General features: G+C 59.9%; 1 protein-coding gene and 1 non-coding gene across 5 annotated transcripts; both read left to right on the top strand.

The window, feature by feature from the left end:
• Window positions 1-42: 42 nt before the first annotated feature.
• Window positions 43-21,251, top strand: TSPAN32 (tetraspanin 32). 4 transcript variants are annotated; one of them, XM_064370285.1, is made up of 9 exons: window positions 43-128; window positions 706-820; window positions 2,606-2,703; window positions 7,710-7,784; window positions 13,114-13,215; window positions 14,212-14,298; window positions 15,885-15,956; window positions 17,017-17,108; window positions 17,761-21,251. In XM_064370285.1, the coding sequence occupies exons 1-9, from the start codon at window positions 63-65 to the stop codon at window positions 18,323-18,325; spliced, it is 1,272 nt and encodes a 423-aa protein (XP_064226355.1). In that variant the 5' UTR covers window positions 43-62; the 3' UTR covers window positions 18,326-21,251. The 4 variants fall into 4 exon arrangements, with proteins under 4 accessions (XP_064226355.1, XP_064226354.1, XP_064226356.1 ...); XM_064370284.1 differs by having other exon boundaries at window positions 15,873-15,956; XM_064370286.1 differs by lacking the exon at window positions 7,710-7,784 and having other exon boundaries at window positions 15,873-15,956.
• A 2,462-nt stretch (window positions 21,252-23,713) lies between these two features.
• On the top strand, window positions 23,714-23,819 carry LOC135272156 (U6 spliceosomal RNA). The gene has a single exon (XR_010340248.1). It is a non-coding gene; the product is annotated as a U6 spliceosomal RNA (small nuclear RNA).
• Window positions 23,820-24,334: the final 515 nt, after the last annotated feature.

Genomic DNA, 24,334 nt, shown 5'->3' with positions numbered 1-24,334 from the left:
GGGAGGAGAGGGAGGGGAGGGGAGGGGAAGGGAAGGGAGGAGAGAAGAGGAGGGGAGCCACCATGGGGCCTTGGAGTCGAGTCAGGGTTGCCAAATGCCAGATGCTGGTCACCTGCTTCTTTGTCTTGGTAATAGGGCAGGAGTGGGTGGTGGGTGGGGGTGAGCAGGGGTGAAGCCTGCTTCCCAGGCCTCCAGCACTGGGGCTACCCCTCCCCTCACACACACACCAGCCCTACGGTCCCTGTCCTGCAGACATGTGCCTGGGGCTTCTGGTGGCAGACAGCTGGCAGGCAATGACTGCCGTGGGCAGCCCATCTCTCCTCCTGAGGGGCAGTGCAGGGCCTGGAGGAGGCCTGGGGAGGGCTGAGGCCTGGGTGAGCTGGGCTGGAGGGGCACTGGCTGCCAGGCGCCAGGGATCTTCTCCCCTTCCTGCCCAGAGGGTGTTGGCACGAGGTGGGGCTCACTCCCACTCCAGACAGAATGACTGGAGGTCCTGGGTGCCTGGGGAAGCCGGGCTGTGAGTGTGTGCACGCCTGGCCATGTGTGGGTGCCCTAGAGTGTGCTGGGGCATCTGCAGTGAAGGCCCCTGAGACCATTCCACAGAGATCCCGGGAAACCCTGCAGCTAAGGAGAGAGCCCCAGCCCTGCCTCCCGGGCCGAGGGCCTCCCTTCCGGTGCCACATTCTGACCCTGCCCTGTCCGCAGCTGCTGGGCCTCTCTGTGGCCACCACGGTGGCTCTCACCTACTTTGGGGCCCACTTTGCTGTCATCCGCCAAGCGTCCCTGGAGAAGAACCCGTACCAGGCTGTGCACCGCTGGGGTAAGCCAGATCCAGGCCTGGATGTGTCGGGAGGGGCTTCGGGTGCAAGGGTGGCTGGTGGGGGCCCAGCTGGGTGTGAGGTCTCACAGTCGGAATGGTGCCAGGCCCTGGGCAGGCGCCGGGGGTGGTCAGGGGCTGGGAGGGGCTTCCCTGGAGTTCTCACTCCCCAGGACAGAGCCTGGGGTCTGGGTGACAGCCGGTGTTCCTGCCTGGCTCTTGTGCCCCACAGGAGCATGGGCACAGTGTGGGTATATGTCGGGTAGGGTCAGGACTTGGCTCTGTGCAGTCAGGGCTCAATTCCACGCAGGCGCCACCTGGGACTGGCCTGGGGCTGGGCTCAGCAGATCCATGGAAAGGGCTCCGCGCCAGCTGATGTTCCACTCAGCTCCTGGGATGGGGTGGGGAAGGGGTGGCGGCTGCTCTAGCCAGATGCCTCCCTGCAGAGACTCAGCAGTGACTTATCCAACATCCAGAGAGCAGGAGGGAGGGCCAGGGCCCACTGGGCCACTCAGGGGTGAGGCCGAGGAAGACGCCTTTCATGAGGGGATGCGGGAGCCGAACCTATGGAGGACTCTCAGACAGGAGCTCAGGAGGCCCAGGAGGGCTGCAGCCCAGTGGGCAGATGTGGGGAAACTGAGGCCCAGGAGGTCAGGGCTGCTGCCTCAGAACCCACTGCTTTTCCCCAAGTCCTAGGACCAGGGACTCCCTGGAGGAGGACACCTGGGGGCCTGGTCCAGGTCCGAACTGATAAGATTACAGCTCCACTCCGGCCACTTGTCACTAGGGTATGGCGGGGAGCATGTGTCTTCAAAGATAGCCCCACAGGCAGGGAGGGCAAGGAGGGAAATAGGGAAGGAGGGGCAGTCCCCTAGGCTGAATGAGTCACACCTCCCTCCTCCTTCCTTCAAGGCCCTGTCTGATGAAGAGACCGGGGCCCACTCGGGGCACCCAGAAGTGCAGCACAGCCCCTGACTCCCAAGTCAGATGGGGCCCTAACTGGACTCCAGGGTCCCATGGCAGCCCCTTCCCTCCCTTTCTCTTCCCTCCCCTCCTCCCCCCTCCCCTGCTCTCCTCTCCCCTCCCCTCCCCTCCCCTGCTCTCCTCTCCTCTCCTCTCCCCTCCCCTCCCCTCCTCTCCCCTCCCCTCCTCTCCTCTCCCCTCCCCTCCTCTCCTCCCCTCCTCTCCTCTTCCCTCCCCTACTCTTCTCTCCTCCCCTCTCCTCCCCTGCTCTCCTCTCCTCCCCTCCTTTCCTCTCCCCTTCCCTCCTCTCCTCTTCTCCCCTCCTCTCCTCTCCCCTCCTCTCCTCCCCGTTCTCCTCTCCTCTCCCCTCCTCTCCCCTGCTCTCTTCTCCTCTCCCCTCTCCTCCCCTCCTCTCCTCTCCCCTCCTCTCCTCTCCCTTCCCCTCCTTTCCTCTCCCCTCCCCTCCCCTCCCTTACTCTCCTCTCCCCTCCCCTCCCCTGCCCTGCTCTCCTCTCCCCTCTCCCCCCTTGCTCTCCTCTCCCCTCCCCTCCCCTGCTCTCCTCTCCTATCCTCTCCCCTCCCCTCCTCTCTTCTCCCCTCTCCTCCCCTCCTCTCCCCTCCCCTCCGCTCCCTGTGGTTTCCAGCTGGGCAGGGGCCTCAGACCGCAGCTGCCTGCCTAGGAGATAGGCTGCATCCACCCCTCTGTCTGTTAATGTGGCCCTAGGACCCAGCTGCTGGAAGCAAGTTAGATTTCAGAACCAGGCTGTGTGCCCTCAGGACCTGTCCTGGGCGCCCCTAACCCTCCTCCTCTCTCCTCCCAACCAGCCTTGTCTGTGGGGTCAAGCCTGGTGGGCCTCCTGACTCTGGGAGCCGTGCTGAGTGCTGCAGCCACTGTGAGGGAGGCCCAGGGTCTCATGGCCGGGGTGAGTTCACTGTGTTCCCAGATGCCCCAGGACCCCTTCAAGAGATGGCAGGGCTATGCCTCACCCCCTCACCTGAGTGTCCAGGCAGAAACAGAGGCCCCAGGGATGCTGGCCAGCAAAGATCCCCAACCTGGATCGCCAAGTCCCCTCCACCAGGCCCTACCTCACCCTGTCATCCACATGCCCAACAAGGGTTCCCACAGGAGCCCTGAAAAAGAGAGATGGCCTGGCCGGATGCGGTGGCTCATGCCTGTAATCCCAGCACTTTGGGAGGCCAAGGCGGGTGGGATCCCATGAGGTCAGGAGTTCGAGACCAGCCTGGCTAATATGGTGAAACCCTGTCTCTACTAGAAATACAAAAATTAGCTGGGCATGGTGGCAGGTGCCTGTAATCTCAGCTACTCAGGAGGCTGAGGCAGCAGAATCGCTTGAACCCAGGAAATGGAGGTTGCAGTGAGCCGAGATCGTGCCACTGCACTCTAGTCTGGGCAACAAGAATGAAACTCCATCTCAAAAACAGAGAGAGAGAGAGCCTTCCTCTCACTCTGGGAGCTGTTTCCAAAGTCCCCAGGAGGGTCTGGTTCTATTGCCCAGCAAGCTGTGGGAGGTGCTGGGTGCAACCCATTTCCTGTTTGGAGGAGGCCAGGGAAGGCAAGAGCGATGCCCCTCGTTCCGCTCTCCAGCTGGGTTCTCTTGAGCTGCACGGCCTCCTTTCCAGTTGCCGGAGGAGTCTCCACAGCCCTGAGGTCCCATAGGCCCCTCTACCCCACCCCCACAGCCGTGGCCTCGTCACCCCATTCCTACTCCTCCCCATAGGCTCTGTCCTGGTCCCTGCCAGCCCTCGATGGTCATCCCAGACCCCACCGGCAGCAGCCTCCCCACACCCATCCCGCCCCTGCTAGGCCCACAGCCTTCCTCTCACCCCATCTGGGGCAGCTCCTCCCTGGTACCCTGAGCTGCCCCCTCTCCCTCTAGCCTCCCATCTCCCCATCTCAGCCATGAAGAGTATGCCGTGGGGGCTTTGCTTCCCTGTTTAGCTTGTGAAGCTGGACCACACTGGGGGTCTCTGAGGGCAGAGCCCCCTGGGTCCCCAGGGCTGGCAGGGTTTTCAGCTCAGCCGCCAAGTTCAGCAATGCTTGTTGAATGACCCCTGGTTCATAAACGCCTCCAAGGACAGGAATCGAGTCACCTCCTGCAGCTGCTGCCCTGGCCCACCAGCCCTGGGCAGGCTATGGGGAGCAGAGGAGGAGCCAGCATCTCCAGCGCTAGCCAGGATTCCTGCTCCCGGGTACAGGAGCGTGGGCAGGGACAGCACTGGCCCTGGGCGGGCGCCAAAACCCCAGCCTGTGCTATCTGGCTCCAGGGCCACTTGGGAGACCCCAGTGGGGAGATGACAGGGCAGGTAGACTGTCCCCCAGAGGGTGTATGGTCTGCAAAGGGACAGCTGGATGGAAGGCAAGGCTGGCAACAGGGCCAGACCAAGGGATCCAGGTCAGAGCTGGAGGCCCAGAAAGAACTGGTGCGGGTGGCGGGAGGGGGTGCCACAACACTGTCCACCAGGGGGCGCCATGGTGCTGGGCTTGAGGCCATACCTGCAGAAGCCAGCGCTGGGCTGTGCGGCTCTACCACCTTTCCGACCCCACTTTGCCCCCGTGCACAAACCAGCCTAGCACCCTGATCTGTGGCCGAGACGATCAGGGAGCACCTGGCTCGAGTTCTGTGTCCCCAGCCAGCCTCAAGGCAGGGTGACTTGATATGTGGGTCAGGCTTGTAGAGCAGCCTGGGAGGCCCCAGCTGGACGTTTGCACTGGGCTGGGGTCCTGAGGACACTCCAATACAAGCTGGGTGGGCTCCAGCTCACCCCAAACCCCAGTGCACTCAGCCCTGGCCTGAATGGTGAGCTCAGCATGGCCACAGCAGGGGACTGGGAGACCCCAGCCAAGAGACTTGCCCCGTTGAGCTGCATGCATGTGTGTGCATGAACGTGAGCCCATGTGTATGCGTGTGCATGTATATGTGTATATGCGCAGGTGCCTGTGTTTGCATGTGGGTGTGTGCATAAGTGGGTGCATGAGTGTGCATGTGCCTGTGTGTATGTGTGTGTGCATGAGTGTGTGCAGGTGCGTGTGTGTGCATGCATGAGTGTATATGTGCATGAGTATGTGTGCGTGTGTATGTGTGTGTGTGCATGAGTGTGTGTGCATGTGCAGGTGCCTGTGTGCATGAGTGTGTGCGTATGTGCCTGTGCAGGTGACTGTGCATGTGTGTGTGCATGAGTGTGTGCGCAGGTGCCTGTGTGCATGAGTGTGCATGAGTGTGTGGGTGCAGGTGCCTGTGTGTGTGCATGTGCGTGTGCATTAGTGTGTGCATGTACAGGTGCATCTGTGTGTGTGCATGCACATGAGTGTGTGCATGTGCATGTGCCTCTGTGTGTGCATGTGCATGAGTGTGTGTGTGTGTGCATGAGTGTGCACAGGTGCAAGTGCCTGTGTTGTGTGCATGTGTGCAGGTGCAGGTGCCTGTGTATGTTGTGTGCATGTGTGCATGAGTGTGTGTGCATGTGCAGATGATTGTGTGTGTGCACTTGTGTGCAAGTATCTGTTGCCAGTCTTCGCCTGCCCCTGTTGCCATATGGGTGTGGTGGCTGCGAGTTGCATCTGGCACATCTGTATGTGCGTCTGCATGCATGAGCACAAGTGAAGGAGTTAGGCATGGGGAGCAGGGAGCGGAAAGATTTTTTTCCAACGTTCTGGGCGCCTGGCTTCTGCCCCCAAAGCTCCTTCCTGCCGGCCCCCACCCCTACGGCCTCTCCTCTAGCTGGCCTCTCGCACAGGAAATGAAAGAGCTTGCTGGGCTGAGAGAGCAGAGCTGGCAGCGCGGCCCAAGGAAGCACGTGCGATTCGCTTGTGTGTCTATTTCCATTTAGAATGAGGGGAAAGAAAACGGCCAGGGCAGACCTGACCACGCAGCAGCCTCTGACAGCGAAGGCCTCGGGGAGGTCTGGGTGGGCCCATCCACTGCCCAAGATCCTCTCTGCAGGAGTTGTAGGGGGAGAGAGAGAGAGAGAAAGAGAGAGAGAGAGAGAGGCCGTGGATGCTCTTTCTCCTGAGGAATGAAATGGTTTCTGGAAAATGCTGGTCTCCTGAGCTGGCTCAGGGCCTCAAGCCTGGGAGGCAGCATTGAGTGATAGCTTCCAGATGGGAATGGTGGCCCTCAGCCAGCAAGGAGGAGGATGATGACGATGAGGAAGCAGGAGGGAGGAGAAGAAGGGAGAAAGAGGGAGAAGAAAGAGGAGGAAAAGGAGGGAGAAGGGAGAGGAGGCAGAGGGAGGGGGACAAGGGAGAGGGAGGGGGAGGAGGGAAGAGGAGGGGGGAGGAGGGAAGAGGAGGGGGGAGGAGGGAAGAGGAGGGGGAGAAGGGAAGACGGGGAGGAGGAGGAGGGGGAAGGAGGAGAAAGGAGGGAAAAAGGTGAGGAGGAGGGTGGAGGGAGGAGGAGGAAGAGGAGGAAGGAGGGGAAGAGCAGAGAGGAGGAGGAGGCAGCTCCCAGGCCATCCCTCATCAAGCCTTGCAGCCTCCAGGGCAGGCGGGAGGGTCATGGGGAGCTGCCAGCACCAGCTTGCGTTTGGGGCCAGGAGGACACCCCAGCTCTTCCCACACCCCTCTTGCTCAGCTTTCCCTGGCATGCCCCTCGTCGCTGCCTGCCTGCCAGCATGTGTGGGTCTCTCTCTGTTCCAAGGGTGCCCATGCTCATGCCATCATCCTGAATGGAGCTCCCGGGTTGAAAGGGCCCAGCCCCAACCTGCCCTAGCCCATGGACCACCCAGGAGGGCACCGTGCTGCCTGCGGGACATGCATGCCAGGGTGGAGGGGCTGGTGTCACCACGGCCTCAGGATTCCTGAGGAAGCTGCCTGGACAGCAGCTAGACTCACCATCGGGTCCTCCAGGTCCTCAGGGCACCAGCATGAAGGTGAAGGCGGCCGCGCAGGCTCTGGGTGAGAGGACATCCCCAGGGTTCTTACCCTGGGGTGACCTCTGCGGCCGTCCCCAAAACTGTATGGGGGCACGTGGATGCTGTCGGGTGAGGGGTCTCTCATGTTCCTCAGCTGCTGCAAGGGGGCTCTCAACAGCCTGGAAGCCCTGACCTAGAGAATAACTGGGAGAGCGCGTTTCCGCCAGAGAACGCCTGACTCCACGACTGGGGACAGGGGTGTCAGTGATAGAGAGGGCACAGCGGTTGGCCGGGCCATGGGGACCCAGGCAGAGTATGGAGAGAAAGGGAGGTGAGGAAGGCGGGCTCACCTGCCAGGACGGAGGCCACAGCATCCTGGATGGCCTCCGCCTCTGTCCCAAGCCTCGCCAGTGCTGGGCTTTAGGGGAAGGCTTGCTTCAGAACAGAAGGCAAGACAGAGGAGCCTCAGGCCCAGGGGAGGCTCTGCCTGGCCCTGCCCAGATCCACACCCCTAGGAAGCAGCCCTGGTGGGCAGGGGTCTCCATCTTCCCAGGGGCGCCCTGCTCCTCCTGGCCAGGGGTGCGGTGCTGCCATCAACAGATTTGGCCCCCCCTTGGGGGCCAAAATGGGAGAACAAGGAACGAATTTTGTCAAAAAGCACCTGGAAGAGGGATGGAAAGGTGCTGGGGAACCCATGCGCCCAGCGCCCACGCCCTCCCCAGGCCAGGTCTCCCTTTCAGGCAGTGGGGAGCAGGACTCAGACCCACACCTCAGCCAAGCACCCCGCAGGGGGCGCAGCCTGAGGGCACTGCTCTGCCCAGGCCTGCCAGGCCCCACCAGGTCCCACAGTGAATGGCCAGACCCCCACAGTGACCAGCCCCTGCAGTGACCACCCCCAACAGTGACCCCCCCGTGACCATCCCCCCACAGTGACAAGCCCCTGCAGTGACCAGCACCCCCACAGTGATCACCTCCCAATAGTGACTGGCCCCCCCACAGTGACCAGCCCCCACATAGTGACCACCCCCGACAGTGACCAGCCCTGCTCTGCCCCCAGGGCTTCCTGTGCTTCACCCTGGCGTTCTGCGCACAGGTGCAGGTGGCCTTCTGGAGACTCCACAGCCCCACCCAGGTGAGCGCCAGCTGCCCTCACCCTGCAGTGGAGGGCCCCACAGCAAGCCAGTGGGTCCCTGGGGACTGGGGAGCAATTGTCGGGGGACAGCCCCAGCTTCCATGCTTGTGCTGATGGGTGGGGTGGGGGGACCACAGCCTGGGTTCTCTCTGCCTGAGGCTGCAGGGAGGCCATGGGCTGGAGGTGGGTGAGGTTCAGGACTCCCTGGTGGGAAGAGGCCTATGCTGTGTCCGTGCCTTGCCCCAGCCTCATTTCCTTGAAGACCCCCAGCCCACTCTTTCCTGGGCTGAGGCCCCTGGGGTTTGGGGGAGGGAACGAGGAGGAGGAAGAAGGAAGGGCCCTGGCTTGGCCTTAGGGGCTGACCGGAAGGAGCAGTGATCCAGGGCCCAAGCTCCTTACGGAGACCTGGTGGGGCAGACATGCCACGGGGAAGGGCTTGGAGACCCACAGACTGGGGTGTCGCAGCCTCCACCCCCTCACCACCCTTCCGTTCTGGATGCTGACCTTCCTGGAGGAGGGGCTGACCTAGCTGACCCTGGGCAGGGGCCAAGGGCATCCCTGTGGAAAGGTCAGCAGCTTGGAGAGGAAGGAGGCGTCCCTGGCCCAGCAGAGAAAGAGAGCTCAGTGGCAGAGCCAGCCCTACCTTCCCCTTGAGAGCCCAGACCCGGTGAGAGCTCCTAGGGCAGCCCGGGTAGTGCCAGGACAGCCACAGGCAAGGTCATCGATGGGGGCAGGAGAGCCTGGCAGGTCACAAGAGGTGATGTCTTGGAGACCCTGCTGGAGTCCCAGTGGCCTCGTGTATTCAAGTGTCAGATTGCCCAGGGCCCCCAAACACGGGCTTGGCCATGGGAGCTGCGAGGCTGGTGGCAGGCAGGTCCTCTGGCCAAGCTCTGCAGGGCGTCTGCTGTGCAGGTGCCAGGCTCTGCTGGGCATCCGTTGTGCAGGTGGCGGGCTCTGCAGGGCTTCTGCTGTGCAGGTGGCGGGCTCTGCGGGCATCTGTTGTGCAGGTGGGCTCTGCGGGCGTCTGCTATGCAGGTGTGGGGCTCTGCAAGCGTCTGCTGGGCAGGTGGCGGGCTCTGCGGGGCGTCTGCTGTGCAGGTGGGCTCTGCGGGGCGTCTGTTGTGCAGGTGGCGGGCTCTGCGGGCATCTGTTGTGCAGGTGCGGGGCTCTGCGGGTCGTCTGCTGTGCAGGTGGGCTCTGCGGGCGTCTGCTGTTTAGGTGGGCTCTGCGGGCGTCTGCTGTTTAGGTGGGCTCTGCGGGCGTCTGTTGTGCAGGTGGGCTCTGCGGGCGTCTGCTGTTTAGGTGGGCTCTGCGGGCGTCTGTTGTGCAGGTGGGCTCTGCGGGCGTCTGCTGTTTAGGTGGGCTCTGCGGGCGTCTGTTGTGCAGGTGCTGGAGCTTCACTGGCAGCCTAAGTGTGGTGGTCCCCACGTGGTTTGCAGATGGGGGGACTCGGGCCCTCCAGGGATGGGGGGAGCTCAAGGTTACCCTGGCAGTGCCAGGGCTAGAGAGGGCTACAGGCTTATCACAAAGTATCTTGGCCCGGAACCATGGCCTCTTCCCGCTTCCCTGCCCACGGCTGGCTCCAAAGTGTTCCCCTACTCCCAGCATCATTTTGGACGAGCTCTTTTCTCAGGCCCAGAAGGCTCCCGGAGGGGCTAAGCCCCCAGAAGAGGGCTGTCCCTTGAGGACTGGCCCAGTAGTCTTGTTGGGAAAGCTGGGCCAGGTCCATGTTTTGGCCTCATGTTTCCTGTCCACTGAGAGCGGGTCGGGTTCATTTGAGGTCTGGGTCACAGTGTGGGTGGCCGAGGTCAAGACAGCTGCCAGGGTGCCCAGGCTCATGGGGGCACCTGCAGCCTGTGCCCCGTGCTTCTGTGTTTATGGCTCTGACCCAGGGGCCACAGTGCTGGAGGAAAGCGGGCTATGCAGGGGGCACAGTACAGAACACAGCTGGGGCCTGCTCCCCAGGAAGGGAGGGAAGGGAAGGGGGTGCAAAAAGATAGACGCCCCTGCCGGGCTGGCCTCTGGCCTGTCCCAGCCCCAGGCAGCATCCCCACACACATCGCCTTCGTCTGGCCCGTGGGCCCGGCTGGCCTTCAGGCGCCAGTTCTCAGGGCCTTGCTTGACCCCAGACAGGGGACTGAGGCTTCCTCCTGGGCCTCTGGCCTCTGGGCCTTATCTGCCTCCCCCAGTGGGTTTTGACTTTTGGCATGGTCTGTGTCAGGCCTGGTGGGCATGGGAGTGGCCTCGGTGAAGGAGTTCTGAATTTGAAGTCAGGCTCCTTGGGGCACCCTTGGGCAAGTCACTTAAATCTTCCTGGGCCTCAGTTTCCTTTTCTGTGAAGGGAGTGTCGAGATCCAGAGACTGCAGCCGGGTGTGTGCAAAGACTCTTCCGTCTCCCCTTCGTGCCCCCCGCCATGCCCCATTGCCCAGCCTGGTCTTCCAGGACATGGGACTCACTCTGAGCTGTCCTGGGTGTGGACAGGGTAGCTTTGGTGCCAAGGCCTGGGCCCTGAGCAGGACAAGTGGCTGCACATCCCATCTTCTGCCCTCCACCCTCAGGTCCCACTGGGGCCAAACGGTCTTCAGCCTTGGGCTTCTTGTCCAGCAAGGTCCTGCTGGCAGCCCAGACAGTGGCAAAGGCCAAAGAGCCCAGGCTGTTGGCACCAGCCTTGCCCCTGCACCCCCACCCCTTCCCCCTGTACCCCCCCACCCACGGGGCCCCTGAGGTGTCCTGAACTGAAGGTCCGGATAACTCATGGGGCGGCCCTGCAGATGCGAAGGCAGAGGACAGAGGAGGAAAAGGGTCGGCCACGTGCCCTCGGCGGTGCCCTGTGGCCACAGACCCTGGCCCAGGGCTGAGAGTGGGGTGCCCCTCCCCATCCCATCCCTGCCCCAGGGAGTCCAGGCAGCCACTTTCTGCAACGCTCCCACAGGCAGGAGGCACAGGCTGGGCTGCAGGGATGAACTGGAGCTTGAGGGCTATTAATTACCTTCTCCAGGCCTGGGAGCCACTTCACCGCAACCCTCCCCCTGCCCACAGATGAGTCTGCATCGGGAGAATGGATGGCCCAGCACCCTTTAATAATTCAGGCTCCAATTAAGTACAGCAGTGGGGGCTACAGCCCCATCATCCAGGTCTGGCCCCACCCCGGAGCCACCCCGCTTCCTGGATCCTCCAGCGGCCCAGCGTGCTCAGGCCAGAGCCGGTCCTAGACCTATGTGGCGAGTCCACAGGCCAGTCCTTCCCAACCCGCCACCCAGGGCCTGCCTGTGCCTTCCTGAGCACTTTCAGCAGACACGGGATGGGGTCGTCGAGCCCAGGCAGATACCAGGGACCATCTGGTCATGGGGATAAGCTGCAGTGGGAAACCCCCGACCTCAGGCCTCGGCCTGGGCAGGAGTTAGAGGAACGCATGGCAGGATGGGTGGGCCCAGCAGCCAGGAATTCTGCACTAGTCCTGTGGCTCCCGGTCCTCGTCCCGAAGCACTCTCCCCACCCCGGGCACCGGAAGACCAAGCTGAGTGCATTGGTACCCAACAGGGAGCAGCTGTCCCAGGTGTCCTGAGAAACCCAGGCCCCAGGCCCCTACAGAGCCCCTAGAACCTGGAAGGGAGGCAGACGGTGAAGCATCACCTGGGAGCCCCAGCCCTGTGGGGAGCAGCCGGTCTGGCCTCCAGGGCCCTCCAGGGCCAGGCTGTGGGCTTCGAGGCAGAAGGCCTACCTCGCTGAGCTCTGCCTCCTCCGTGGTGGGGAGGGCCGCGTGGCAGAGCCAGGCCGAGCAGCCCCTCAGCCGCTAACAGGTGTTGTCACTCCCACCCATGCTGCCGTAATCACCACACCTTGCTCAGAGCCTCAGAGGCACCTGTGTCCTCCCTGGGCTGTAGCAGGTGCCTGACAATGGTGACAGTCATTGGAGTTGGGAGGGAAGCAGGAGGGGAGGTCCCAGCGGACCCCAAGCCCGCTCGGCCAGGCCTCCGGTCCTCCCTTCCCAGGACCTCCACCCACGAAGACACAATGGCCCGGCCAGACTCCACCCCTGTTTCACACTCACAAACGCTGAGGCTGAACAAGGCCCCTGCCCAGGCCAACAGTGGTGTGGCCAGCCAGGGCGCTGGGGGGAGGATGAGACTGGCTGAGTTGGGGTGACTCACGGACAGCGATCTAACTTGTATTAGCCATCGATGGCAGGGATTAATTAGGGTCAGGAGTCAAGTTTGGTCTGGAAAGTCCATCTGGCTCCTGCTGGTGCCTCCAGGCTTGGGCAGGGCTGACCAGGAGCCTCCCTCCACTGCCCGCTGCCCGCCTAGTTGGCTGCTGGCAGGGCTGCCACGGAGGCCGGTCCCCAGAGCAATAAGCACCCTTCCTTTCTTGAGGGCAGGTGTGAGTGACCAGAGCAGGCCTGGGGCTTCCATTCCACCACTGCCCTTTGGGGCAGCTGCTGAGCATCCCCTCAGTGTGTCCCTGCTATCAGCATGGCATGTGGGGGACAACTGAGGGCCTCTGAGGCAGGAAGGAGACATCAGGGGGCAGGAACCTCAAAGAGGGCCTTGCCCTGTGCCATGAGACCAGCGACTCCTGGAGCAGTCCCAAAAGCCTTCCTGTAGGAGGCGAGATTCTAGTTTGTCTTTGAAGGAGTAACTTGGCAGGGGAGGGCATCTTGCTTAGAAGGGTGGAGACAGAAGGTCTAGGTGGCGTTGGGGTGTGGAGCACAGGCAGCATTCAGTCAGCACCCACCAAGGCCCTGTCACCTCCACCTTCTCTACACCCTGCCCCACGGTGGCCTCGTCCACCCAGATCTGACGCCAGGACCCAAGGCGTCTCTGGTCCAAAGCCTTACCCAGCGCCCACTTGCCCGGCCCTCTGGAAGGCAGCTGAGTAATTCTGGGGAAAGACCTAGACTCCCCCAGCTTTTCGGGAGCTGAGGTCCTGGCACAGGGCCTCTCCAAGGCTCTCCACCAGGCCAGCCCCGTCACCTGTCTCCAGGTCCACGGTAGCATGGTGGACACTTCCCTGGGCTGACTTGGCAAGACCACAGTGGGGCGGACACAGAGCTAGGCCTCTGCTTTATCCTGCAGGACCTCTGGGGGCAGGAGGGCCACACTGGTGGCCATTGAGTGGAAGCCTCACTACTGAAGTTGGGAAGCACGGTGACCGGCTGCCCAGGGACCCGGGCTCCCCCTTGGGGAGATGCACCTGCTGCGAGGAGGGGCAGAGCTGGGACGTCACTCAGCACCGAGGGCCCAGCAGGCTTTTGGATGTCGTGGGGAGGGGGCTCTGTCTCCAGGTATCCCACCAGGGCCAGGACCTCCCTATGATCTCTTGGTGCAGGTGGAGGAAGCCATGCTGGACACCTACGACCTAGTGTATGAGCAGACAGTGAAAGGCATGTCCCACGTCCGGTGGCAGGAGCTGGTGGCCATCCAGGACACGGTGAGCGTGGGGACGGCTGGGTGGCAGGGCGGTCTGCCTCTGTGTTGACTGCAGTTCAGAGGACAGGCACAGGGTGGCCAGCGAGCGGCCTGGCCAGGCACCAGGGGGTTCCAGGACACAGGCTACAGCTGGGGGCTGGGGACAAAAAGCTCCCATCCTCTGTCTGCCCAGGACAGAGTCACCTACCAGATTCTGGAGACCCAGTGTGAAATGAGAGGGCAGGGCCCCTTACTCAGAAACACTGAAGGATTCCAAGAGTGTTAAAGCGAGTACAGGGCTGAACATAGTGACTCGCGCCTGTAATCCCAGCACTTTGGGAGGAGGTTGAGGCAGGCAAAGCGCTTGAGCCCAGGAGTTCAAGACCAGTGTGAGCAACACAGGGAGACCTTGTCTCTACTTAAAAAACAAAACCAGAAAGGCCGGGCGCGGTGGCTCACGCCTGTAATCCCAGCACTTTGGGAGGCCAGGGCAGGCGGATCACAAGGTCAGGAGTTCGAGACCAGCCTGGCCAATATGGTGAAAATCCCTCTCTACTAAAAATACAAAAAAGTTATCATGGTGGTGCATGCCTATAATCCCAGCTTCTCAGGAGACTGAGGCGGGAGAATCGCTTGAACCCGGGAGGAGGAGATTGCAGTGAGCCGAGGTCACCCCGCTGCACTCTAGCCTGGGCGGCAGAGCGAGACTCCATCTTAAAACAAAACAACAACAAAAACACACACAGTCCCTTGTGAGCAGGGCTGGGAAGCTGGCCTGGCTCCAGCAGCTGTTCCGCCCCCAGCGGGCAGGCAGTGGGGCTTGAGGGCGCTCCCTCACCAGGCCAGGCTGTGCAGTGGCTGGAGACCCCAGCAGAAGCAGCTGTAATACCCCAGCCCTGGGCTGCAGGGACCCCACCTGGGTCATTTGTCCTTGTGATGCCTCAGTTTCCCCATAGATGCTGTCCACCTCCTGGGGCCTCAGGAGCACACCACCACTCCCTCCCATCTGTTCTTATAGTTTCTGTGCTGTGGGAAGAGATCTCCTTTCAGCCGTCTGGGGAACACAGAGGCCGACCTGTGTCAGGGAGAAGAGGCGGCAAGAGAGGTGAGGGGGGGACCTGGATGCTGGCCAGGCAAGACCCTCGGGGGCTGGACACCCTGGGGCCCAACCCCGAGACCCAGGGACATCCTCTCACCCCAGCCCTTGGCCTCCCCAGACACTTGGGACCTGCCCGCCGAAGGGCTCAGGGAAGGTTCTGGTGTGATCGGAGGCCTTGTGAGGGTTCATGGGGCATGAAGCCCGTCGTGTGGCCAGGCTGCGCTCAAGGCATAGACACAGGCTACCCTCCACTCAGCTGGACGCAGGCCCCGTGCGCCGTTCACTCCTTCAAGCCAGTTCCAGCTGGGGGGCTTCCCAAGGCCAGCTGCGTCCACAGAAGCCTCTTGGAGTGCACCCATGAGGGCTCTGTGCCAAGGGCCCGCAGGGCAGGCCTGGTCTGCTCTGTCTAGGGGGAAGGGTGCAGGGATCCTGGGGGGCATCAGGAGGAGTGGAAGGGCACTCAGAGGAGGAGAAGCGAGGCTGGAGGGTCAGCGTAGCCCAGGGTGTGGCGAAGGCTTCTGCAGCAACAGAACCAGAGCGGGCCCTCCCCTCCCTCTCCTGGTGCCCAGCAGCCCTCCCCCAGTCCGCCCTGCCCCCTCCCTGCTTCCCTCCCCTACTGTCCTGGAAACAGACCCACCCTATCTCATGGTGGGAGGCGCCTGGCGACCCTCCAAGAAACAGAGGGGAGGAGAGCAAATGGCTGGAGGCTTGGTGAGGGGTGGAGTCACAGTCCAGGCCGGTGCTGGGGATGGTGCTGGGGAGGCACCAGCAGCAGCAGGGGCAGGACTGACAGTTGGAAACCCTGTGCCACCCAAGGAGAGGCCCCAGGGCCCCTGACTGAAAAACAGGGACTGCCGTGAGCACCCCGGGATGGCAGGAACCATGGGCCCGACTTTGAAGCTTCCTGGGGAGCCAGAAGAGCCAGCACAGGCAGTGGGCACAGAGCCACCCAGATGGGCAGCCATGGGCAGGAGGGAGGCAGAGCTGCCTGCAGGGGCAGGAGGCTGAGCGCTGAGACCCTGCGGAAGCCTCCAAAGCCTGCCCCAGTTGTCACCATCTCCAGGATTCAGAGACACACCTGCCACCTCCCTTTTCTGGAAAGATGCCTCTGGGTGCCATGTCCTGGGGTGGCACTGGAAACCCAGGATGGAGCCAGGACCCTGGGACCATGCAGGGAGCCCCCATATCCCTCTACCCGCTGGCTTCCGGCCCTCCCTGTTAGCCAGCACCCTCTCTGGTCACCAAGGTGCTGGACGCTGGGAACCCAGAGTGAGTCAAAAGCAGCCCAGCCCACGGGAGCCAACGTGTGGTCCAACATGGACGCTCAGGACAGCTGGGAGACGGCACCTGCTGGGCCCAGGGCAGTACCCGGGTGCCCACAGAGGCCAGCCCTGTCCCACTGGGCTTCACCCATTTGTGCTGCCTTTCCCTAGAATTCGCTGGGAATGGGCTGCACCCCACCTCTCTGCTGCCCTGGCATTGGCCTGGGTGGGTGCTGCAGCTCCGTGCCCCAAAGAGTCCACTCGCCCAGGCAGGGAGGGCTGGTCAGGGCGGGTGCCATGCCTGCTGCCCTCTCACAGGACTGCCTGCAGGGCATCCGGAGCTTCCTGAGGACACACCAGCAGGTCGCCTCTAGTCTGACGACCATCGGCCTGGCCCTCACGGTACGCCCGCACCTCCCTCACCGCCCCTTCCCACCTTCTACCCCCTCTGCCTACCTAGCCCCCGACTCAGGTAGAAGGGGAATCCAGGACAGCATCTCTGGTCTTGGGCCTCGCTGGCTGAACGCCCTCAGGGAGGTGGTCGGGTGTGAATGTGCCTGACCTCAGGGAGGCGGTCCAGTGTGACGGTTCCTGACCTCAGGAGACGGTCCCGTGTGACAGTCCCTGACCTCAGAAAGAGGTTCAGTGTGATGGTGCCTGACCTCAGGAGGCGGTCCCGTGTGACGGTGCCTGACCTTGTGTGACGGTGCCTGACCTCAGGGAGGCGGTCCGGTGTGACGGTCCCTGAACTTGGGAGATGGTCCCGTGTGATGGTCCCTGACCTCAGGAGGTGGTCCCGTGTGACGGTGCCTGACCTCAGGAGGTGGTCCCGTGTGATGGTGCCTGACCTCGGGAGGTGGTCCCATGTGACGGTGCCTGACCTCATGTGACGGTGCCTGACCTCGGGAGGCGGTCCCGTGTGACGGTCCCTGAACTTGGGAGATGGTCCCGTGTGATGGTCCCTGACCTCAGGAGGTGGTCCCTTGTGACGGTCCCTGACCTCAGGAGGCGGTCCCGTGTGATGGTCCCTGACCTCAGGAGGCGGTCCCATGTGACAGTGCCTGACCTCATGTGACGGTGTCTGACCTCAGGAGGTGGTCCCGTGTGACGGTGCCTGACCTCGTGTGATGGTCCCTGACCTCAGGAGGCGGTCCCATGTGACGGTGCCTGACCTCGTGTGACAGTCCCTGACCTCAGGAGATGGTCCCGTGTGACGGTCCCTGACCTCGGGAGGTGGTCCCGTGTGACAGTTCCTGACCTCAGAGAACTGGTCTGGTGTGGCGGTCCCTGACCTCAAAAAGAGATTCAGTGTGATGGTTCCTGACCTCAGGAGGTGGTCCGATGTGACAGTGCCTGCCTCCTGCAGCTGGGCTGCTCCCCACACAGCAGAATCCTGATGCTTCCTGGGGAGGGGCGCCCCCACCCTGGAGCAGTGGGGCAGCCATGGCCATCTCCCTCCCAGGTGTACGCCTTACTCCTCAACTCCTTCCTGTGGTTTGCCATCCGCTCTGGCTGCAGCTTGGATCGCAAGGGCAAATACACCCTGGCCCCACGGTAGGGCCCCCTGCCTGCACCCACCCTCTCCAGAAGGGTCCTCCAGCTCTGCCCCAGAGGCTTCTGCTCTGCCAGTAGCTGGGAGGAAGCCCCAGACCAGGCCACAGGCTGATGGGTGGCTGAGTGCCAGGGCGGGTGGGAGGCCTGGAGAGTTGCCAGAGCCAGTGCACTGCATTCCACAGGCTGCATGGAGACCCCCCTTTACTTACCCCAGGCCTCACAAAGACCTGGAGATGGATGCTTCTAGGCCCTCAGATTACAGCCCCAGGCCAAGGTCTCTGTGCTTGAATACCCCAGAGCTCCTCAGGCTTAGGGGGCAGGAAGGGCCCAACCCGCAGCCAGCCAGTTCTTCCTGACCTGACGGAGTCTGGCCTGTCTCCGCCTGCCATGCCTGTTAACACCCCCCACTTGTTCTTCCTGGCCATCCAAGACCCCATCCCTGGCTCCTCTGCATTCTACAACAGCCTCTCAGTCCCCTCTAGAACATTCCGCAACAGCCCCATGGGCCCCCTAGAACATTCCACAGCAGCTCCATAATCCTCTCTAGAACATTCCACAACAGCCCCATGATCCCCTCTAGAACATTCCACAATAGCCTCGTAGTCCCTTCTAGAACACTACGCCACAGCCTTATGATCCCCTTGCTCCTCAGAGCATGTGGCCACCAGCCCCAGGAGTCCAGCCTCTTCAGACGCTCCGAGGATGGACCTGCACGTTATCCCCACTCCGAAGCAGATGCTTTTGGTCTAAGAGGATGCTCGGGCCGTCTTCAGCGGCTCCAGGACAAGGATGCTGCATCTCGGCCCCTGTCCCGTCACCTGCCTGCCCACAGAAGTGAAGACGCCCCTACTGTCAGCCCTCATGGGAGGGTTCAAGCTATGAGCAGGGGAGGGAGTGAAAGCCCAGCCAGAGAGTCAGGCTCCATTGGGAACAGATGGAAGGGTAAGGGGTATTTCACCAAATCCCTCCGTGGGAATGGGCTAGGTGCAAGCACAGAGGAGGCCACGCTGGAGGGAGCAGCCCAGCGCAGACTGCAAGACCCAGTGGTCCACGCCCTGGAGGGCTCCACCCAGACACAAGCCGCGCTGGTTTCCATGCTGCGTAAGAAGCAGCACAGAAGCAGGACTCCAGCAGCTCCCATTTATGAGCTCGCAGTTCTCCAGGGCAGGGGTCCCAGTGGGCTCAGCGGGCACCCTGTGCAGGGTCTCTCAGGCTGACGTCAGGCCTTGGTGGGCTGCACTGTCATCTGGAGGCTCCAGGGAAGCATCTGCCTCCAGGACCATTCAGGCTGTTGACAAGTCAACTCCGCATGGCTGTAGGACTGAGGTGCCCACGTCCTGTCCCTGCTCCTGTGGCCCCTCCACCTTCAAACCAGCAATGGCGCACTGAGTAGACTGCCGTCAAATATACGTCACATAGAATTCGCCATCTGAACCATTTTTTAAGTGTACGGTGTGTGTCATTAAATACATTCACGTTGCTGTGCAACCATCACCACGATCCCTCTCCAGAACTTTCCGTCTTCTCAAGCTGAACGTCTGTCCCCAGTAAACACCAACTCCCATCCTCTGCCCCGGTCCCTGGCACCCACCATCCACTTTCTGTCTCTATGGATTCAGCTGCTCCAGGGGCCTCGTATCGTGGGGTCACACAGGATGTTCCTTTTGTGTCTGGTTTATTTCATTCGCTGTTACATCTGTAGGTTCATCCGTGTTGTAGCCTGTGTAGGAGTTCTTGAAAGAGAAATCTTATCAGCTTTCCCACGTGGTCCAGGGATTAAGGCGGGACACTTCGTGGGTAACAGTTTAGATATTCTGCCTGCCACACCCACTCTCACTGGACTTTCAGACCATGTCTATGATGAATTATCTCTAATAGTCCCTGAATGTTTGCACAATTTGCTCAACATGCTATGTCCTGGGTGGAACACCAAGTTGGCCCAGCCTAGGCCAAGGCCCTAGTGATGCTGACAGAAGAGAAGGACTGTCAGAGCCCTTCTAACTTCCATAGCGGGCATATGGCCCCATCCCCCACCGAGACCAGCCAAGGCGGATTCCCTCCAAATAAGAACAATCCTATGATGAGTGGCCAGAGTGACAAATGCCAGCTACGGTCCAGCCTATCTTTCCAGTGACAACCACACACCCCTCCGGAAATTAGAACACGCCCACGTAACACACAGTGCTCCTTCCACTGAAAACGCACAGGCCTGGTCGCCAAAGGTGGACGCCAAAGGTGTCATGGGTTCCACACCCGGTGACAGCCCAGGGTCTCTGGTGGTGGGCGCTCCCACTGGCTCCATCCTGGTCGCGTCGCTGTTCTGCAGCCTATGGATTTAATGTGAAAGGAAGCACCCACACACCCAATACACAGTCTCGGTGGAAAGAGAAGGGAGGCAGGAGGCCGAGTTCAGTTCTGGTGAAGTTTAGACAGCATGACAAAAACAGAAACTTTGCCAAAGCTCTGGGTGGCTCATCTCTGCAGCTGGTCATGAGGCGGTGATGTGTGCTCACGGCTCACGTTCCTCACACCGCGTTTGCTCGGCCGGCAGCCCAGTTCTTCACTCCCGCAGGGTCTGAGTCCTGAACTTTGTTGCTGTGGTTGTCTACCAATTTCATCTCCAACTACGGGAGAATGGACCCGGGACCACCTGTTAGTAGTCACATCTCTGCTTCCTCTTGTTAGGACCACCTCGCTATTCCCAAGGTCCCCTTTAAGGCTTCTTAATCCACGTGGCACCCACAACTTTCAGCTCCATCATACCGTGATTTATTATCTGACCAAAGCACTCCTCTGTTAGTTACTGAAATCTCCAAACCAGGCCAGGCATGGTGGGCTCACAGCTGGAATCCCAACACTTTGGGAGGCCAAGGCAGGAGGACTGGAGGCAGCAGCCCAGCACAGACAGCAGGACACCCATGGTCCGTGCCTTGGAGGGCTCCACCCAGACACAAGCTGTGCTGTTTTTCTCAGCTGTGTAAGAGCAGCATAGATGTAGGGGCTGCAAGCGGTGTGTGTGTTCATGGCGTGTTCATGCCTCACATCCCAACACTTTGGGAGGCCGAGGCAGGAGGACTGCTTGAAGCCAGGAGTTCGAGACCAGTCTGGGCGACACAGCAGGATCTTGTTTCTACAACGACAGAAAGGAAATATTAGCCAGGCATGTTGGTGAACACCTGTGGTCCCAGCTACTCAGAGGCTGAGGTGGGAGGATCTCTTGAGCCCAGGAGGTAGAGGCTACAGTAAGCTGTGATCACAACCCTGAACTCCAGCCTGGGTGGCAGAGTGAGACCCTGTCTCAAAATATAAACAAATAGGCCAGGTGCGGTGGCTCATGCCTATAATCCTAGCACTTTGGGAGGCTGTGGGAAATAGAAAAGTTCCTTTTTAAAGTTTCCTTTCTTGTTAAAGAATCAGTGTACTAATAACTTTGTGAAGCCCTATCCTATGTAGCTGTTAGACACACCATGCTTACAGGCACGTAGTACATTCTATGTCCTTGTACTTTCAACAAGGTATCTGTGCTAGACATGCTCACAGGTGTGTCCCAGCTCTCCATTGCTTTTACCTGTTTAGAAAAGTTTTAGGTTATTAGCCAATCAGGTTTTAGTTTAGATTGTGAGGTCTGGCTGCAGCCAACTGAGATCAGACACAGCAGAAAGGATGACCCCACATGTGTAAGGAATAAACTTGTGTGTTTCCCTTTGTTCTTTGTACTCTCGTGGCACAGTGCCTACCGGGAGTACCCTTCCTGCAGTCCAGGAAGTAAAAATTGTGTTGCTGAAAGATCCTTTGTCTCAGTGCTGATTTTTCTTTGCAGCACCGAGCATCTATTTCCAACATAGGCCAAGGCGGGCAGATCACTTGAGGTCAGGAGTTAGAAACCAGCCTAGCCAACATGGTGAAACCCCATCTCTACTAAAAAAAAAAAAAATAGCCAGGTGTGATGGTAGGTGCCTATAATCCCAGCTACTCAGCAGGCTGAGGCAGAAGACTCTCTTGAACCCAGGAGGCGGAGGTCGCAGTGAGCCGAGATCATACCATTGCACCTCAGCCTGGGTGACAAGAGCAAAACTCCCTCTCAAAAAAATAAATTTAAAAAAAAAGAATAAATAAATAAAATACAAAAAAATTAGTTGGGTGTAGTGGTGGGCGTCTGTAATCACAGCTACTGCCTACAGGAGGCTGAGGCAGGAGAATTGCTGGAACCCCGGAGACAGGGTGCAGTGAGCTGAGATTGTGCCACTGCCCTCCAGCCTGGGTGACAGAGCGAGACGCGGTCTCAAAATATATATATACATATGTACATGTGTGTATTTATATGTGTATATATAGACATATATACATATATATGCAATGTGTATGTATATGCCTATACACACACACACACACACACACACACACACACACACACATATATATAACTAAATAAAATAAACTAAAATAAATCTCCAAACTAGAAGAGTAAGGACTAACAGGGCCAAGAGGTGAATGTCTAACCGTAGGCGCTGCCCTCACTCTCATCCCTAGGCCCCCGGCCCGTGGATCCTGGTTTGGGGGAGTGGCACCACTCACTGGGAACCAGGACCATATGCTGTAGGTCCTCACTGCAGTCTTACAGTGGCATCTCCCGGCTGAGCTCCTAAATAATCCCGAATGGTCCTGAGAAGCCAGATCACCATCCCGCAGGAGCGGCTTCTCTGGAGGGACAGAGTACGTGGACACCCTAGTGAATCCCATGATGTCTCCCCACTGTCCTTCAGCTGTAAAGACAATGCCGTGGTTAGAAACAGCAGCGGGTGCGGGAGCAGGCGGGTGGGGGAGCAGGCGGGTGCGGGAGCAGATGGGTGGGGGAGCAGGCGGCGGGTGGGAGAGCAGGCGACAGGTTGAGGAGCAGGCGGCGGGTGCGGGAGCAGGCGGAGGGTCGGGGAGCAGGCAGCAGGTGCGGGAGCAGGCGGCAGGCTGGGAAGGATAGCACTGGTGCTGGCGGAAGCAGTGCCAGGGGAGGGGAGGAGGGTCCAGATCAAGAAGGGTCAAGTGCAGTCATCCTCCCCCTCATCTCATAGCCACACGGTCCAGGGATGAAGACGGCAGTGAGCGAGGAGATGGGAACAGGCTGGTTTAGGACCACAGCTGGAAGACGTCCCTGAATGTTTGCACAGTTTGTTCAAGGTTCGAAGTCCCGGTGGAACACCAAGTTGGACTGAGGCCCTAAGTAGCTGACAAGAGAGAAGGAATGTCAAGGTCGTTCTAGCCTCCATAGTGGGGGTGTGCCCCCCCATGAAGTGGAAGTAGCGCCAGTGAGGGGGCATCAAGCATCAGTGCCATATCCTGTGAGAGGTCACTGCAGTCTTGCACTGGCATCTCCCAGCTGTGCTCCTAAATGATCCTGTTCCCCCTCTGCACTAAATGTCCTGCCTTCGTCCCTGAGAAAAGCCAGACCCGCTCCACGAAGGAAGGCACCCAAAGCCAGTCAGTCCATGCCCAGGTGGCTCAGTGGTCTCCCATGAGATGTAGTGCTCTTCTGCAGGGCAGGACATCACACTGCTGACCTTGATCGGGCATCAGCTGCAGGGATGTCTGGAAGAGCTTGGTAAGCTGAGTACCGGTGGCTGGGCCACGGCGGCTCCCCTTCCCTCGATGTCTGCCTCAAGGCAGCACCAGCTCCCTTGGGGCAGAGGCTGCCTGTCTGCCACAGGTTCCAAGAACCTTACGAGAGTCCAGTACCCAATGGGCTTGATGGTAGAGAATGCCCAGCCTGTCCAGCTACAGGACTTAGCAGACAAACAACACCCAGATCAGACTACATCGGATGCCCATGGACGGACTCAGTCTCCACCAGGCCCAGGGGAAGCCAAGCGCTGTATCTCCAAGCGAGAAGAGGTCCCGGCCACAAACGGCAAAGCCTGCTCCCCTCAACGGTCACAGGGGCTTCCACCATGGATTGGCTCAGGCTCCAAGGGCACCTCGGTCAACCAACACCCCAAGAGGACCTTTGGGTCCCTGGGCCACAACAACCAAGCGTCTCAGCCCACACAAGAACAGGACCGCATGGGCATCGTCACTGGCTGTGCCCCTGCAGAAGCAGACCACCCACTGGGGCTCCTGGACACAGGGAAAGCACACACCCACATGTGGGCTGTGTTTACTCCAGAGCGCTGTGCACCGATGACCCCGGGTGCAGGACCGGTCCTTCGGCACCACGAAGTAGGCATGCCCAGCTTTGCTGGACCCCGGGGAGAACTTCAGGAGAAAGCAGGAGTCTCTGTTTTCACAGGGTTTCCTTCTCACCCTGCCAAGCATGGTTTTGGTTAAAGCAACCTACACCTTCCTCCCCTGCAGGTCACATCAGCCCAGTGTCCTGTGGGCTGGGGAGATAATCAAGGCCCACATGGGCTAAACTACAGCTGAGATCTAGGGCATTCGTGTAATCCCGAGGCAGGTTCACGCCGCCGTCCCTCCCAGGTGAGCAAACCAAACCACCCTTACGGTTTTCTACATGTTGGGATAGACTGAGAAACAACAGAAACAGGTGTTCACTGCCCAAATACTCTTTGCCAGGACAAAAACCTGCACCGATTTGCTCCAGTTAGGAAGATTAGCTGGTGCTCGCTTCAGCAGCACATAACTAAAATTGGAACCATACAGAGAAGATTAGCACGGCCCCTGCACAAGGATGACACACAAATTCTTGATGTGTTCCATATTTTTCGAGCATACCTCAAAATTATAAGAGCCATATATGACAAACCCACAACCAATATCGTACTGAATGGTCAAAAGCTGGAAGCACTCCCCTTGAAAACCAGCACAAGACAAGGATGCCCTCTCACCACTCCTATTAACATAGTTTTGGAAGTTCTGGCCAGGGCAATCAAACAGGAAGGGAGGAAGTCAAATTACCTTTGTTTACAGATAACTTGATCCTATATCTAGAAAACCCCGTTGTCTCAGCCCAAAGGCTTCTTAAGCTGATAAGCAATGTCACCAAAGTCTCAGAATACAAAATCAGTGTGTAAAAATCACTAGCATTCCTGTACACCAACAATAGGCAAGCCGAGTGAACTCCCATTCGCGATTGCCACAAAAAGAATAAAATACTTAAGAATACAGGTAACGAGGGACGTGAAGGACCTCTTCAAGGAGAACTACAAACCACTGCTCAAAGAAATCAGAGATGACACAGACAAATGGAGAAACATTCCATGCTCATGGGTGGGAAGAAT

The sequence above is a fragment of the Aotus nancymaae genome, unplaced genomic scaffold, assembly GCF_030222135.1.
Source record: "Aotus nancymaae isolate 86718 unplaced genomic scaffold, 86718_ANA_hifiasm-v0.15.2.pri h1tg000106l, whole genome shotgun sequence".
Lineage (NCBI taxonomy): Eukaryota > Metazoa > Chordata > Mammalia > Primates > Aotidae > Aotus > Aotus nancymaae.
Note: the sequence above shows the minus strand (reverse complement) of the source record. Positions and strands in the feature narration are given on the sequence as shown.